At 37.1% G+C, this 18,653-nt stretch overlaps 1 protein-coding gene across 10 annotated transcripts in view; it reads right to left on the bottom strand.

Annotated features, from left to right (window-relative positions):
* The window catches only part of RNF111 (ring finger protein 111), an 81,415-nt gene extending 63,242 nt beyond the window's left edge, over nt 1-18,173 (bottom strand). For 4 of the 10 annotated variants that reach the window (XM_067748413.1, XM_067748440.1, XM_067748458.1 and 1 more), the window contains exons 1-2: nt 17,749-18,172; nt 16,787-16,833 (exon numbers count right to left, since the gene is read on the bottom strand). In XM_067748413.1, the coding sequence (XP_067604514.1) occupies nt 16,787-16,833; nt 17,749-17,757 (56 nt within the window). In that variant the 5' untranslated portion in view covers nt 17,758-18,172. Of the gene's footprint in view, nt 1-16,786; nt 16,834-17,405; nt 17,675-17,748 lie in introns of those variants that run through there. The other 6 variants (XM_067748450.1, XM_067748466.1, XM_067748431.1 and 3 more) reach the window with 5 other exon arrangements.
* Between the last annotated feature and the right edge of the window lie 480 nt (nt 18,174-18,653).

Here is an 18,653-nt window from a genome sequence, read left to right as displayed (position 1 = left end):
ACACCTGATAAGCACTCCTCAAAACTGTTAAAGTCATGACAAACAAGGAAAGAAAAACTGTGAGAGCACAGGAGACTACAATCAAGTAATGTACTAATGTTGGTTTCTTAGTTGTGATAGATGTACAATAGCTAAGATGTTAACAATAGGAGAAACGGTGACAGATTTATGGGAATTCTGTGTACTACCTTTGCAACTTTTCTGTAAACGAAAAACTGTAAAATAAAAACTTTTTTTTAAGGGGAAGGGGGGCACTAGGGTATTATTTGCAAATTTCCCCCATTCCTAGGAAAGGGAGGAGACAAATGAGAGACAATGGAGCTTACCCTGCTCTCCAATCTCACCATTACCTCACTACTGCCAACAATATCCCCCAAAATCTTACACTGAACTACTAAGGGAGGAGGGAGTGGGACTCTAAGGCTGGAACTACCAAGGGAAAAGAAAGGACCTAATACTATCTGGTAGCTCCACTGGGATAGCAAGGCATGTATCTGTATACACTGGGAAATTATGTATAATTCATGGAATTTCTACAGAGAAATTATTGAATGATGTCACCTTTCCAAACTACCACTGGGAATTTGGCAAATAAAAATGTATTTCTTGGGCTCAACATCACTAATTATTGCAGAAATGCAAATCAAAATTACAGTGAGGTACCACCTCACACTGGCTATCATTAAAAAGTCTACAACTAACAAATGCTGGGGCTTCCCTGGTGGCGCAGTGGTTAAGAATCCGCCTGCCAATTCAGGGAACACGGGTTCAATCCCTGGTCTGGGAAGATCCCACATGCCGCGAAGCAACTAAGCCCGTGTGCCACAACTACTGGGCCTGCGCTCTAGAGCCCGTGAGCCACAACTACTGAAGCCCACCTGCCACAACTACTGAAGCCTGCCCACAAATATCTGGACAAAACTATAATTCAAAAGATATATGTACCCCTATGTTCATAGAAGCACTATTCACAATTGCCAAGGCATGGAAACAACCTAAATATCCATCGATAGATGAATGGATAAAGAAGATGTGGTACATATATGCAATGGAATACCACTCAGTCATTAAAAAAATGAAATCATGCCATTTGCAGCAACATGGATAGAACTAGAGATTATCATACTAAGTGAAGTAAGTCAGAAAGAGAAAGACAAACACCATATGATATCACTTACATGTGGAATCTAAAATATGAAACAAATGAACGTATCTACGAAACAGAAACAGATTCACAGGCATAGAGAACTGACTTGTGGTAGCCAAGGGGTGGGGGTGGGGTCGGGATGCAGTGGGAGTTTGGGGTTAGCAGATGTAAGCTATTATATATAGAATGGATAAACGACAAGGTCCTACTGTATAGCATAGGGAATTATATTCAATATCCTGTGACAAACCATAATGGAAAAGAATTAAAAAAAGAATGTATATATATGTACAACTGAATCACTTCACCATACAGCAGAAATTAACACAGCATTGTAAATGAACTGTACTTCAATTTAAAAAATTTATTTCTTGGGTTAAAATGTTCAGCAAAGATGCATTAACAGCCAATATGTACACAAAGCATTCATGTGCCCGAATGCATGTGTGAGTGTGTTTTATCACTTTTTTGTGATATAAACAGTGAAGGAAAGAAAACTTAGTAGTAGTAGTACTTCCAAGCACTAAAGGCTACAGCGTCTTAATCATTAAATATGTACGACAACTACATTAAGACAAAACACTAGAATTAAGCCATTTGTTCTTATACAAACTAGGAAATCTTTGGTCCCAACCTTGACAACCTTGGTTTGGTGTTGGACCATAACAAATCCCCTTCAGCTGGAATGTATGCCAAATCAAAAAATTCATGTGCTATGGACTGAATTGTGTCCCCTCAAAATTCATATGTTGAAACCTTAGCCCCCAGTACCTCAGAATGTGACTATATATAGGGCCTTCAAAGCAATAATTAAGGTTAAATGAGGTCATATGAGTGGGCCCTAATCCAATCTGACTGGTGTCCTTTATAAAAAGAGGAAATCTGGACACTCAGAGAGACACAGAGAAAAGACCATGTGAGTATACAACAGGAAGGCGGCCATCTGCAAACCAAGGAGAGAGGCCTCAGGAGAAACCAAACCTGCCCACAACTTGTTCTTGGACTCTTGTCTCCAGAACTGTGATGAAATAGATTTTTGTTGTTTAAGTCACCCAGCATGTGGTATTTTGTTATGGAAGCCCTAGCAAACAAATATACCATGCAATGAATACTTCCTAAGTGCTAGACTGTCCCAAATATTGCAAGTACAAAGATGAATAAGACGCAGACCTGTCCTTAAGAAGTTACAGACCAGCAGGTAGAGAAACCTATCAGTAGATAGTTAAAATACAGTATCATGAAAGAGGTATGCACTGAAACAAACCAGAGTAGAACTTAATTCAATTCTGAAGGGGAAGCTGTACCAAGGAAGGTTTTCCAGGAAGAATAAAAGGAAAAATAGTGAAATGGGAAGAAACGAGACTTGATTACCCTATTTCCATGGCAGACGTTCTCTAAATGAACCACATATTTAATGATGAAGTACACCTACAAAATTTTAAAAACCAGTGATCTGAAAGACAACATATGATCTTCTGAGAGACAACATATAATCTTCAAATATGCCATTCCACTTCAAACAACTAATTGTCTAGAACTTACTGTTAAGAAGAAAAGGAGAAAGTAAGATAACTTCTTGGGATACTTTTCAGCATATGAAAGAATAGACTAAGGTCCACAGAATTCCAAGATTTCCCCCAGAATTTGTTTTAATTTAGTATGAGATGGAGGAATCTACTTCACAACAACTAAAGCCCTATGTTCTCCCTTCATTTCCACCCTTAACACTAAGCTCGCTCCCTACCACTCTAATCAGGCAGCACAGTCTCAACTTCACTACCTTCCAATAGGTAGAGAAGAATTGTAAGCTACAATACACTTAGAAGTTAAAACAGAATAAAGAGCAATCCCAAAACTTGTCTGGAATATACAAATAATCAGCAACATAAAATGAGCTGTATAATTAAAAATTAGCCTACAACGTGCATTCCAAAATCTGTTTTTAGCCATGATTTCACATGAGGGCATAAATGGAATGTTCACCATAGTCTCAAGTGACACAAAGCTGAAAAAGGATTACATATAAACTGAATGACAAAATCAAGACCTGAAAATAAAAGCTTAGAATGAGATGAGCAAAGTCATTTAAAAACAAAAACTTTAATTAATATAAAGAACAACTAAGTTTACCTTATATTCAGATTAAAAACATAGGGGAGGAATTTTTTAATGTTTTTCACTGAATAATTTGCCTAAAGTCAATAACTGGGTAATATTCAGAGATATTCAGTTACAAATGCTCCAAGTTCTAATTTTGGTCTAGTTCTACAAAAAGAATATATGATATAACCATCTTTTTTTTAGCCTCAAATATCTAAGTTTTCTGGTCTGAATTTATCAAATTTAAAAGACATTTTCATAAATCATCACCATCTGGTCACTTCTGTGAAAGTGGAATGGAAAAAAGTGAGTTCTACCAGCATCTTCCTCATAAAGACACTCACCTTCACAAGGATTGATCTCTAGCCACCACCCCAAAATTTGAACAAAGAAATCCTCCCCAAACTACTAACATGTAAAAGTAAAATGTATGACAATAATAACACAAAGCACAGAAGGGGAGCAAAGAATAGACTGTTGTTTCTTACATTATACATGAAATAGTCTATTATTCCTTGAAGGCAGACTGTGAAAAGTTAAATATGCATAGTGTAAACCCAAAGAGACCATCAAAGATAAAAAATAAAACAAGTAGGTATAGCTAATAAGCCCATAGTGGAAGTAAAATGTAATGCAAAAAAACAAAACACAAAAACTAAAAAAAACTCAAGACTAAAGGGGACAAGAGAAGGGGGGAAAAAGGAACAGAGAATAAATGGGACAAATAGAAAACAAATAGCAAGATTACATTAAAGCCCAACTGTAACAAAACAGGGTGCTATTGGCATACAGATAGACTGGAAAGTCCAGAAATAGCCTCACACATATCATCAAATGATTTTCAACAACAGTGCCAAGATAATAGGGAAGGAGTAAGTCTTTTCAACAAATGGTGGTAGAACAACTAGTGAGCTGTCTGGGAAAAATCTCAACCCCTACCTTACACCAGATACAAAACGTAACTCGAAACAGATCACAGACTTAAACCCAAAAGCTAAAACTTCAAAAAGAAATGAACAGAAAATTTATGTGATCACACCATGGGCAAAGATTTCACAGAAAACAAAAAGGACTAAACATTTTTTTTTAACTGATAAACTAGACTTTATAAAAATAAAAGCCTTCTATTCTTCAGAGATACCATTAAGAAAACAAAAAGGCAAGATAGCAAGCATAGAACAGAGAACATTATATACATATAAATAATTTACATGTATATACAAATACACACCCAATCTGAATCCAGAATATATGTAAAACTCTCACATCTTAATAAGACAACCTCCCAAAAAACAGGCAAATAATTTTTAACATTTTTCTAAACATATACAAATGGCCAGTAAGTACATGAAAAAATGCTCAATATTTTCAGTTATCAGGGAAATGCAAACTAAAACCACAGTGAGATACAACTGTATACCCAATAAAAGGCTAAAAGACTAAAAAGACCAAAACCACCAAATGTTAAGGATGTGGCACAACTGGAACTCCACATACAACTCTTAGGAGCTGCTAGTACAGTCACACAATCATCTAACCTATGATCCAGTAATTCCACACCTAGGTTGGAAAATACAGGTATACAAAAAGATTTGTATGTGAATGTTCAAAGCTTTACTCATAAGAACCCAAAACTGGGAAAAACAAATCTCCAACAAGTGAAAAGATAAACAAATTATGACATATAGGTACAATGGGATACCAAACAGTAACAAGAACAACAGCAAAGAAGGAACTACTGATACAAGTAACATTACAGATGACTCTCAAAAACATCCTGCTAAGGGAAGGAAATCAGATATGAAACATCTATCTATATTGATTCCATTTATATGAAGTTCTAGATCAGGCAAATTTAGTCTAAGATGAAAAAAAGTCAAAACAGTGGTTGTGTTCTACAAAGGATAGGGGGAAACAATTGAACAGGAGGCACATGAGGGAACTTTTCCGAGGTGATGGTGATGTTCTACCTCTTCATAAGGATTTGGGTTACACAAATGTATACATCTGGCAAAACTTAAATGGTACACTTAAGATTTGTGCATTTCACTGTATGTAATTTTACTTCAAAAACAAAGAACTGTAAACAAGTATCCAACTCTAGTTAATGACATGGAAGCTGAATTTGTTTAGGGGTAAAATGCACTGATGTCTGCAACAATTTGCAATACAAAACCAAACAAACAAAACACCACACACACCAATAAACTTGGCTGATGAATGGTTAGAGGAATGGATAGATGGAATGATATGTGATAAGGCAAAAAAGCAAATTGGTAACTGTAGAATCTAGGTGATAGGGAAATGGGTGCTTGCTGTACAATTCTTTCAACTTTTATATGTTTGCAAATTTTCACAAAAAAATGCTAGACAGAAAATATTTGATGAGCAGAAGAAGCCAGACACAAAACAGTAATATTACATGATTTGTATGTATATGAGGTTCTACAACAAACAAAACTAATCCACGATGTCAAAAATCAGATCAGTGGTTGCCCGGGACAGGAGATACGGATGACTTATTGCAAAGGAGCAAGAAAGAACTTTCTAGGGTGATGGAATGTTTTATGTCCTGATTGGGGTGTTGGTTACATGGATGTATATATTTGCCAAAACTCACTCAACTGTACAGTAAAATGTGTGCCTTTTATAAATTATACTTCAATAGATTTTTAAAATCTTCACTACAGAAAATCTAGAATATACAGAAAAAGCACAGAAAAATTAAGTCCCTCTTAATCACACCATCCAAATAAAATATCACCATCCTTCCCTCTCTTTTGACAAAGGCCATGCCCAGTGGAGATAAGAAAACAGCTTACTGTTTTCATTAAAGGTATTACAGAAATTCAGATTAAGCCCCTGAATTTTGGAATTCCTTTCTCATGTGACTCAAAACCTAATGAACTTTAAATCCCTTCAACTCCATCATTGCTGTGAGTCTTCATCAAGTTACTAACTATCCTGTGCCTAAATTTCCTCATCTGAAAAATGGAAATATTTACCTCAAAAGGTTGTTATAAATTTTTAAGCAAAATAATGTATGCACATACTGGCTTTTATTACTGTTTTTAAAGCTAAATAGTCAACTAGCTTTTAGAAATCATCTTGGCAAAAAAGTCCACAATCTGCCCCCATGAATTTTTCCTTTTTTTTTTGTTTTTGGCAGGCCTTCAGTTCTGTAGGTACACCCACCTCAAGTTAGTCTTATTCAAGAGAACCTCAAATTCCTCTTGCAGATCAGACCAAAACCCTGAGTTGTTAAAGCCCCAAAGTAAAGGTTGGGGTAACAAAATAAAACAGAAAACTAGATTAGAAAAGATGGCAGCTACTTTGAGAATGTAAGATCTAATATGCTGAGCACAAGTGTCCAAGGGAACAATTTCTCCCTGAATGAAGTCCAAGTGTACTTAGATAAAAGTTGGTTTTGCTCTACGTACGTGATCTAGGTCAAAATATGTAACCTGGGGAATATTAATTAATAGTATGTTCTAAAGAATGAGAAAAAGAGTCATAAGAGAAAAACCAGGAAGAGTTACTGACACTTTAATGACTGAAGGTAAAGGCTGAAAACTGGATAGGGGAACACCTCTGGATAGAGAGCACACTAATATAAATTCAACTATATGAAGAAAAAAAAATAATTTAAACCATGTAGATTATGCCTGCTATTCTGCTCAGTGAGTGAATGCCCAAAATGAACACAAAAAGGTAATATTTTACTACTTTCTAGTTGGCCTTACTTCCCATGTGCCTCTCATGATATGAGTATCTTGCTGTGCTGTCAGATTCTAATGTTTAGAGCCATTTATTTTTCCCATAACATGGACCACAAACATAGCCTACAACTTCATCTAGTGTTTAACAATGAAACGTGATTTGTTCCAACACTGAAGGAAAAATAGGATGTGTTGGACTTTCAGAGACTGTATATCTATATATTTTATGGGCAACTTTAGGGATTTCCAAGGTTATTTGGACCAAATGACATTTTTGTCTTCCTTGAACCTGTGTATTCAGACAGCAAGTGAAAATCTTTGTGGCAAAAAGCAAAAACAGCAAGCTATTAAACAATCCCAGGGTACTGGTTTGGGGAAACCAAGGATTTATTATCCAGTATACTAATGTCAGCTACTTTACTCAATAAACCTATTTTAGTTTTTTGATACCAGACACTGCTCAAGGTAATAATTTAAAAAATAGTTAAGATGCTACCCTGTTCCAAGAATTTCATATTCTAGATAAATATAGTAATCCTAACCTTAATGTGGATTCCTATACATGTCTAGCCTACAAACATTTACTCATATACTTTTTGGGTAATCTTCAGAACTTTGGTTTCAGTATACATAAACTGTGACTTCTTCTTGTTGGGGAAGAAAGTGGCAACTGAAAAAGAGGCAACTGAGGGTTAGTGAAGATGATAGGAGAGAAAAGAAGAAAATCTTTTAAACTGAAACTTGTTCAAGATAAAGGAAGATGACTGAAAAGTAAGTCGAGGCATTAGAACTGCTACCCAGAACTGCCATCTATGAGGAAAAATATTCACTCACACTGGAATAAAATGGATAAATGCAAGTGTAGGAAGAAGGTTTCAGAAAAGATCTATTCAGTTCTAGCAGGATAATTACAAGTCAGGTTATCCAAACTTTTTCTATCCCAAGCATCTGAAATCCGATCAGGATCTGGAAACAACACCCAGGTAACAGAAATGAATTTTACAGTAGTTTATTAACATTTTAGAAGATACAATATCACTGATAATACATTAGCTACCATTTATTTATGTATTGTGGTCATTCAATAAATATTTATTGAGAGCCCATTACAAGCTGGGCACCATTCTAGATACTGGGATCAGCAGTGAACAGAACACAGAAAGTCTCTCATGGAAACTGCATGCAAATGAGGACAAACAAGACACGAGTAGACAAACAATCAAGATAATTTTAGAAATATGTGCTCTTAAGGAAATAAAACAAATGGTAAAGGTTAACCATCAACAGTCTCCTCGCTAAGAAACTAAAGACACGAATCATGAGAAGGAACCAGCCACCAATCAACCAAGCCACGCAGTTCTGGAAGAACACCATTCCTAGCAGGCGGAAACAGTAAGGAAAGACCATGTAGCAGGAACAGGCCTAACACGTACAAAGAACAGAAAGAAGGGGAGTGGGAAGAAAAGGAGATGGCACACAATAAGCATTTTTTTGTTTTTGTTTTGTTTTGTTTTGTTTGCGGTACGCGGGCCTCTCACTGTTGTGGCGTCTCCCGTTGCGGAGCACAGGCTCCGGACGCGCAAGCTCAGCGGCCATGGTTCACGGGCCCAGCCGCTCCGCGGCATGTGGGATCTTCCCGGACCGCGGCACGAACCCGTGTCCCCTGCATCGGCAGGCGGACTCTCAACCACTGCGCCACCAGGGAAGCCCAGCATTTTTTAAAAACTATGTGCACGGGCACACACACACACACACAGAGGAACTAACAGCAAGTACAAAACAGCAACAAAATCCAATCATCTGACTTCACAAACAATTCCAAAAAGAGAACAGAGGAAAAAATGACTAAGTAGTTATCAAAGCTACAAAGAACATTTCGTAAAAATGAAGGACATAAACCCTTTCTACCTTTGTCCTAAGAGACCACCATTTTCTCCTCCACTCTACTCCAGCCGCAACAGCTTCTTGGCTGATTCCTCTGCCGGCCAAGCATACTATTGCTATTTAATCTGCTCGGAATGCTTGTCCCCAGGATATCCATAAGGCTCTCCTACCTGCTTCATTTGGGTCTGTGCTTAAATGTTTCCTTATCCTTGAGACCATCCCTGACCACCTTATACTTAAAAAGCTAACCCTACCCCCATCTTCTTTTCCCAGCCCAGTTATTTCCATAATCACCATCTGTAAAATTTACTTGTTTTCCCACTAAGGCCAAGACTTGATTTTCATCACTACTGTGTTGAACACATAGTTGGCATTCAGTAAATATATGCTGAATTGTTATTTAAAATATGCAACATACGAGACCATGGACTTAAAGAAACCCAGAGACCTTTATCAATTAATTGACTGTGAATCGGTATAAAGAATAACAAAGCCTCTCTTAAAACATTTATATTCTTACAGTAAAAGGTTAAACTGATATTTATATAATAAAAGAGTAAATATGAAGTATGTTTTTGAAAAACAAAACAAAATAAAATAATCTAAAATTGTGATACAACTATATTGGGAGAAACGGTAAAGAGAGAAGTGTGAACTCCTTTTCCATAAGCAGTCAAAAAGTAATGCTTAAAACTGCTTAACCCTCTGGATTAACCAGCTGTAGCATCAGTTTTTAAACTTTTTGACTTGTGAACCCCTTTTCACTCTTAAAAAATAATTGAGGAACTCAAAGGGCTTTTATTATGTGGGTTGTATGTACTGGTAATAATATTATAGAGGAAAGCTGGTAAATGCTTTAAAATTTTTTATTTAAAATCAGCAAAGGTAAATCCACTCCATGCTAATAAGTAACATTTATGAATGTATTTTTCCAAAAAAATTAGTAAGAGTGGCACTGCTGTACATTTTTGCAAATTTCTTTAATAGAGAAACCCGATTTCTTATATCTGCTCCTGTAGTCAATCTAAAATGAAAATCCAGCTTCACACCAATATGTGGTTGATAAAAGAAGGAATATTTTTAATAACCTTTTCAGATAAGTGTGGATATTATTCTTCTTTGATATTAAGCCAAAACTTAACAAGCGTAATTCTGTAAAGGTTAGTTGCAAGGTGGACTCTGAAACCATATCAATGAAACTTTCCAGACCATTTCATTTAAAATCTATTGATCAAAAAAAAAAAATCTATTGACCTATCTTGCACTTAAGTAGGCCCTTATACCCACAGCATGATTCTGTTAATATCATGCATTGATCTTTTGAAAAAAGTTGGTCCACCGAGTTATGCACATCTTCCAAACAATGACACATTTCATTATAACACAGCAAATTAAAAAAAAAATCACATTTGTTAATATCACCAACAATTTCATCAGCAAGGTCCTGAGATGTTGCCAAGATCACAGTGGCAGATATGTTTTCCAAAATTCTAATTTCTGCTTGAAAGCCTTAATTTTATCCTGGCAATAAATTCTGTTGGTTGTTTTCCCTGAAGTGACAGGCTCACTTCATTTATTTTTGAGAAAATATGTACAAATACCCAAGTTTAAGTAACTACAGTTTGTCATTCTTTCAAGTAAAAATAGTGTTCCATGAAAAAAGCAACTAGTTTGCTAGTTGGGCTCGCAACTCAATCACACAAATATTTTTCTTCAAGACAAGCATCATACTTTGGTATGCAGCAGAAGTGTCGTATAACATTCTTTTCATTTTGTCACATGAAATATTAAAAAAACATGTACTCAAGGATCAAGATTAATAAAATTAACAAGCTTTACTGCTTCATGGAGGATATTCTTAAATGAAACCAGGTTTTTTTTACCCAACCATTAATGTACAGTGATGAAGAATATGACTATTAGTACAATTTTTGCCACTGTCTTGATATGCACTGCAGGGCCAGTAGTTTTACCCATCACTGTGTTTGCACCATCAGTGCAAATGTCAACATAGTTAAGTAACAAAGAAGAAGTTAGTATTATTATGAAATAGTTTCAAACCAACAGATAACTTGAAACATTTGAAGACCCCCCCTCAAGACTCCACAGACCACAGAGAACCACTGCTCTGGAGATACATATAAACTAAGAAGAGGGAATATGTCTCCGGGGAAAAGAACTGGGTGGTGGGAAGACAGGGATGGCAAGAAGACTTATCTTTCCCTGTATGCCCTTTGTACCCTGTGAATTTAGTATCCTTTGTATTGATATGTATTTTATCTTAAAAATTAAATAATTATTTAAAAAACAAAAAATGTAAACTGACATCTAAAGTGGCTAAGTAGATATATAAGCATATTATTTAGAAATATGAAGGTAAATACCAAAAGAAAAAAAAATTTTAAGAGCTGAAAGTGTTCCCACTTAGGAAGTGGAACTAGGAGATTAGGAGGGGTTGCAGAGGGGACTGCTGTTTTTTTCACTATAAGCCATTTGGAACTAATTTTTAAACCATGTACAGACGTTAATTGGTTCAAAAATAAAAATCATTCAAAATACTGCCAGGAAAAATACTTAAAAGTTAAGTTTAAAAGACAAATAAAGCAAATACCGATGCAAAGGTGAGACAATGGCTGTGAAACATACCAAGATGTAACAGTAACTGCCTGGAATAATGTGCCTTTGAGTTCCCACTCTTATATGAAATATCATTCTATATTACAATAAAAACATTTTCATTTAAAAAGCTAGTTAAAAAGCAACAATTTCCTCAAATCAAAATGTCTGATGACTCAGTTAAAAACAGTTAAGTAGGGACTTCCCTGGTGGCGCACTGGTTAAGAATCGCCTGCCAATGCAGGGGACACAGGTTTGAGCCCTGGTCCAGGAGGACTTACTTGCGGAGCAACTAAGCCCGTGCGCCACAACTACTGAGCCTGCGCTCTAGAGCCCACAAGCCACAACTACTGAGCCTGCACTCTAGAGCCTGCAAGCCACAACTACGGAGCCCAAGTGCCACAAGTACTGAAGCCCGCGCACCTAGAGCCTGTGCGCCTAGAGCCCGTGCTCTAAAACAAAGAGAAGCCACCGCAAAGAGAAACCCGTGCACCGCAACGAACAGTAGCCCCCCGTTCGCCGCAACTAGAGAAAGCCCGCGGGCAACAATGAAGACCCAATGCAGCCAAAAATAAAAAAAATATATAAAAAAAACAACAGTTAAGTATATAAAACTTAAGTCATTTTTTAACAGTTAAGTGGTTAAACCCTTCCCACACACATATACATACACAGACTCACACACAAGGTAACATAAAATAAAATAACCCTTTTTCTTCTTCTATTTCATTTGATCACGATTAAGATCAAATTAGAACTTATGTATTTGAAAAAGAAAAGAATAAAATAATTGCTTTACGGTAAATATAATTGCTAAATCTTATGTAATTACTTCATAAACAAAATCTTCAGAGAAATACAAACCCATTATCAAAGTCTAATTTAAATTTAGTTTCTCAAAAGATGTCCTGATCCAGAAAAGAAGAGATTATTTCTATATATAAATAGATAACTCAAAAGCAAATTGGATTCCCCACTGTAAGGACCCAGGGCTCCTTGGAGAATGGCTGATTCCAGGACTGAGATGTGCAAAAAGAGAGGAAATACTCCAAAAAAATTATGAGAGTATGTCAAAAAGACACAGAATCCAGGGTAGAAAGGCTCCCACTGGACAAACCTGGGACAATCTGAGCATCAAAATAAATAAAGGCAATAATGGAGTATAACCCATTGAGTAAGACAGGAAGTACATAAGTCCATATTGATAACAGATAGATAAAAGGATGCTTCTGCCCTAAAACAGAACGCCTATTGACATAAAGAAACGGAGTCAGAAAATAACCATTTTGCAACCATCAATATAAACATCAGCACAGGCAAGAATCATCAATGGATGTTAAATCCAGGAGGGAAATTTGATGAAAATACAGATCTGATTAGAAGCAGGATATATGCTCTATCTCAAAGTTATCCCCACAGACTGCTTATTAGGTGAGAGGGGAAAAATAATTATACGTTCCTGTGAAGAAACCAGACAACACCGTGACCAGGTAACTAAAAATTAACATCACCAATGAGGGGCAGACCGATAACAGGTACTTCAATATCATACCCTGAGAAAGATACAAAATCCCCCGCTGGGGATGCATAACCTGAATCTAATTACGAGGAAACATCAGACAAATCCAAATTGAGAATACTCTATGAAATATATAGCCTGTATTCTTCAAAAATGTCAATACAATGAAAGAGAAAGGCTAAGATACTGTTCCAGATGAAAGGAGACTGAAGAGATATGACAACTAAATGCAATTTGCAATCCTGGCCTGGATCCTATGGGGAAAATGCTACAAAGGAACAAATGCTATTACTGGGACAAACTGACAAACCTGGAATAGGGGCTATAGATTAGATAGATTAGATAATATAGTATTATCAATGTTAGATTTCCTGAATCTGGTAACTGTACTGTGATAATGCAAAAGAATACAATACACAGTGAATATTTAGAGACTTGGGCATAATACATTCAATTTACTTTGAAGTGACTCAGAAGAGAGCATTAAAGCAAATACAACAAAATTTTAAAAACTGGCAAATCTGACTAGAGGATATTGAAGAGTTCTCAGTACCATTTTTTAAACTTTAAGTTTGAAATTATTTCAAAATAAAAAATTTAAATAAAGGCAAACTGGGATGTCAAAAGGTGGTAAAGTAAAAAGGTGATTTATTCCGATGCCCTATAGAACATATGAATAAGGGAAATGAATACAACAGTGACTCAGACTGGCACACAGCTGCATACAGAACTTCCTAAACTCTCAATTCTCTAGAAAAAGAAAAAAACAATTTTTCTTTGGCCACACCATGCAGCATGCAGGATCTCAGGTCCCCAACCAGGGATTGAACCTGTGCCCCCTGCATTGGGAGCACAGAGTCTTAACCACTGGACCGCCAGGGATGTCCCAAGAAAAATATTTGTTTAGTAACCACATAAACACTAAGATGCTGATCCTGTGTACCCTCAGGAAAACACAGAAATCTATGATTTCATGTTAACACAGTCCACACTGAGGGTCTCTCTCTTCATCCAGCAAACCATAAGCTCCTGATAGGCAGGCCTTAAGGTCCTGCTCTTTGTTTTAACTCAAGCACTGACACAGTGCCTGAAATACAGTACTCATATTTGTTGACTAAATGATGAATGTTTAGAAAGAGGAACAAAAGTCTACATTTTATCAAAACTGGGAGGAACAGAAAAAAAAGGAGAAGACATCTAAATAGGGTATAAATTATTTTAAATGCACTTTAAAGTACGAACATTTTCAAACCTCACAAAAAGAGAACAATATTATTACTACACATATACCTATCACTCCAACACAACAATTATCAGGATTATTCCACACTTGCTTCATCTAACTCATCTCTCCCATCCTTTCTTTGCTCGGAAGTATTTTTAAACGAATACCAAACAAATTTCTCTTCCTCATTCTTCAGTCTCCATCTCTAAAAATGGGCATTTTCTTACATAAACATAATGCCATTAGCATCCCTCACAAAACTAACAATAATTCCTTGAAATCATCTAATACCTATCCACGTTCAAATTTCCTCCAAAGTGCTTCAAAAATTACTTTCTACAGTTGGTTTGAGTCAGGATTTAAACAATGTCAACACATTACATTTGGTTACTACACATAAATATTTTTAACCTTCCTTTTACAATTGTCTATCAGTAATTATGAAAAAGACTAACAGACAAACCAAACAATTAATTCACAATTGTAGATTCTCCAGAATCAAACCCAATCTAATGTATTTACCGTTTGCTTTGTCTGCAGCACTCTTCCTCCAGATTGCCACTATGGCTGACTCTTTTTAATCACTGATCGCAAATCAAGTATTACCTCTAAAAAGAGGCCCTTTCTAACCTCTCAATGCACAGTAGAGCCCCACTTTCATTCATTCTCCATTACATGCCCCTATTTTCTTCATGGCACTTACCACTACATAAAGCTATTCTGTTTATTGTTTCCCCTAATAAAATATCCACTGCATGAAGGCACAGTGCCTCTTCACTGAAGGCCAAGAATAATGCCAAGAACATGAGACAATCAATAAATACTTGCAGAATGATTAAATAGTAATGCAGTACCTCTATCTAAAATGTAAGCTCAGTTTAGTATTTGTTTTTAAACATTTGTAGCTCACTCACTGCTCACGCCATGGTAATAAACTGAGTACCTGCAGAAACTTGGGCCAGCTGTTACCAAAACACTATGGGATGCAGCAAAGAAAGAACAGAGATGTAAGGCATTCAAATGCATTTCTGGAAATTCACTGAACAATGATTATGGGTTTCTGAAAGCAAATTACTCAGGATGATTTAAAGAGCATTACCAGGAGTAAAAGTTTCATTTTTTAGTATCATATGAGAGCTAATCATGAGTAATATCTACAATGGGACAGAAGCATTATCTAGAACAACAAACATGGCTCAATCATTTGTTTTGTTTCGTTTTTTTCCCCCTGTCTCTAATATATACATACCATGAAGGAATTAATACTCTCAGTATAGCATTTCTTTCTGGGGACTGGATCATGATGAATACGATTAATACCAAAAACACCTAACTAAAAATGCAAACCATTAAAATTGGGACCTAGAGAAAACTAGAGTTACCTATCCCACACTTCTCATTTAACAGTTGAGAGAGATCTGAAGCCCCGGATGGATAATCATCCACAAAGTCACAGATCTAATGAATAGCAAGCAAAGCTAGATTTAAAATCCAGATCTCCTGTCTCTAGCCCTACACTCTTTATGTATAATAATGTCACCCATAGAATGTTAATGTCAAGTTATAACATACTTTACCATCATTTTTAGTACTGTCACTTTTTTTTTTTTCCTATTGAAATCCTAGCCACCAGGGGAAATGTCAAAACAAGGGCACATATAATTACGCTCTAAGTAAAGCATGTTACAGAAACCCCTCTTTGACAAAATAATACAAGAAGCATCTAAAAAATTTAATTGGTTTGATTCAATGAGGTTTTTATTCCACATTTTAAATTTTAAAGTGAAAATAACTATTTAGGAGTATCTGCTGACTATTCCTTTGCTTTAGATGAGTAAATTGCTGATCTCTTATCTTAAAGATCAGTATAGCTATTTTTCAATTATCTGTAGAAATAGAGTACTGAAGTGAAATTTGTCACGGTATAACCTCCACTGCAATGCATTTTTCACCAAAATGAAATTATTTTTACTATATCTTTTGTCAAAAACCAACTCTAGTGAAAGAATTAATATGCAAGTGACCAAGAGACACCAAACAAAAGGGAAAAAGTGACAGAAGGATCCATACACACAAGATACAGCTTCCCTGATGTACAAGGAGAAACTCTAATCTTCCTAGTTTCCCTACAATATTGTTCAGACCAATTCATAAATACCCTCACCAGTTCTTAGAATACTCCTCTGAATTGTAGAGGCAAACAAATGCACAGGAGAGAGATGTCATTTGTCCAAGGTTAAATGACAAGAAATGGACAAAAGTAAAATAATTCAAGGCTTAAAAAAAAAACAATTTAAGATCCTTTTCAGAGTGAAAGGGTTTCTTTCTCACCCTACCTGTTTTGTCTCACAAACACGACCAAACACTATTGTTTTGTATGAAAAAATAACCTGGTTCACATTGACATGAAAATTTTTACTAAAAAACATATAGTAATGAAATATCAAAATGTAGATTTTTCACCCTAATAAAACCAAGTAAAACCAGTATTATAAAACTTCTATGTAATACCTTAATCACATACTAACATTTGAAAGCAATGACACAAAAAACAAAAATGGGAAAGGAAATGGAACCTTAGCTTATCTTTTCCCCAGTCTGTTCTTTTTGGTTGAAGAGGTCCCTAAAACAAGAAAATTAAACATAAAACACCAAATGAAATAAAGTTTGGATTAAGTCAGGTTCAAAAAGCTTTATGAACTATAAAATGAAGTCTATGTCAGCTGGCATTTTACCACCCCAGCGAGTTCTAAATTCATACTGCACATAAACCAAGAAACAGGAAAGCATGCAATACAATGGAATCACCCCACACTACAAACATGAACAAATTAAATGGATACCCTATACTTCCTGGCATTTTTTAAACGTTAAAACTTAGACGTGCGTTAAGAACTTATCTGTGAAGATCTACTATAACCTATGTAAGAACTATGGTGACAAACCTCTATTTCTGCAGCATAGAACAAATATTTCCAACTACAACATTGTTACTGACTCTGATAAATTCTCTAAAAACAGTAACAAAAATATCAAGCTTCTTTTTTAATGACCAACCAGCCAACTCTATACAAAAATCTGACGGGTCTGTATCTCAGCTGTTCTGCGGTCTACGTTTCCTTGATCACAGAAGAAGGCAACTCCCTAACCGTCAGGGCTGACTTAGCGCCCTCCAACACCCCGGGTGCGGGTTACCTTCATCACTCCATTGTCAAATCGCACTCCCACGCCTCAGTCCTCAGCCCCCATCCTAAGACTCTAGAGAGAGTCGAAAAAGGGAAAGAAATCCCTTCACCCACAGCCCCTTACTGAGGGGGGTGGGTGTGTCTGTAGACAAATGCTTTGCTCAAACACAATTAAATCTTCTGCGGAGACCCAGACCCTAAGTCACTACGGAGCCAGCAATAACCGGCCGGTCGCCGACCCCAGCCTTCCGCGGCCGCAGCCCTTCCTCTTTCTCCCCTCCAGCCCGGCCCCTCCCCCGTTGCGCGCACGCGCGGCCTCCAATCGATCCCCTCCCCCCCCCCGCCCTCCTCACCTTAATCATTAGCAACCCTCTTCCCAGGCTCCGGGAATCACTGGCCCAGGAAGGAAGACAGGAGATGTAAGGGGGGAAGAGGATGCGTCGAGAGTCAGTGATCCGCGCCTCGGATGTTGGCCTAATAGGCCCCTACAGTCAAGAGCAGCGTCTGTCACCGCCACCAAAACTGTACGAGCGGCAGCGCCTGGATCGGCCCAGCTGACCCGGCTTGGGTTCAGAATGCCTAATTTGGTCCCACGGGAACTCCTTTCCCGAAGCTGCGAGCGTTTCTATGCTGCGCAGACCGATCACCTCGCCACCGTCGCCGCCACTGCCGCTGCTCTCCGGCCGCCGCCGCCTAACCAATCCCTCCTCTACCGAGCGAGCACGACACTGGGGCCTTTACGACAGTTCGCAAAGTGAGAGCGCAGTAGCCTTCTCGCCTCCATTAACATCTGTTTGTTTCTGCGCTTGCTCAGATTCTCGTTTCTCACCGTGCCGCCCCCTCTTCCCCGAACCTTCCCCTTCGAACTCGCTTGATCAGTCTGTTGGAGAAACCGAACGACGTCATAAAGCTCTTTATTTTACTTTCCTTGGTGAAATGCGGTCAGTATTTAAACAAAATGCTGAGTACGTCTTGGCTGATTTTTTTCATAACTAAAAGTTACAACTAACCACAGAATTATTGACAGTACTTAAGGTAACAGACAAAAACATCGTGGTTTAGTGTCTTTCGCAGCAAACGATACTGAAATCATACTTGCCAATGACATGGAGATCATGGTACCTCGCCGTTAAGGTGAATTTGCTTCCGAAATCAGATCAAAAGTGGTGATAGGTATCCTGGGAACTAACTGTACAATCACATACGCCTTCTTACTTATTTTATAAAACTCGGTAGATAGCAAATGCTTCATTACGTG

The sequence above is a fragment of the Pseudorca crassidens genome, chromosome 1, assembly GCF_039906515.1.
Source record: "Pseudorca crassidens isolate mPseCra1 chromosome 1, mPseCra1.hap1, whole genome shotgun sequence".
Lineage (NCBI taxonomy): Eukaryota > Metazoa > Chordata > Mammalia > Artiodactyla > Delphinidae > Pseudorca > Pseudorca crassidens.
Note: the sequence above shows the minus strand (reverse complement) of the source record. Positions and strands in the feature narration are given on the sequence as shown.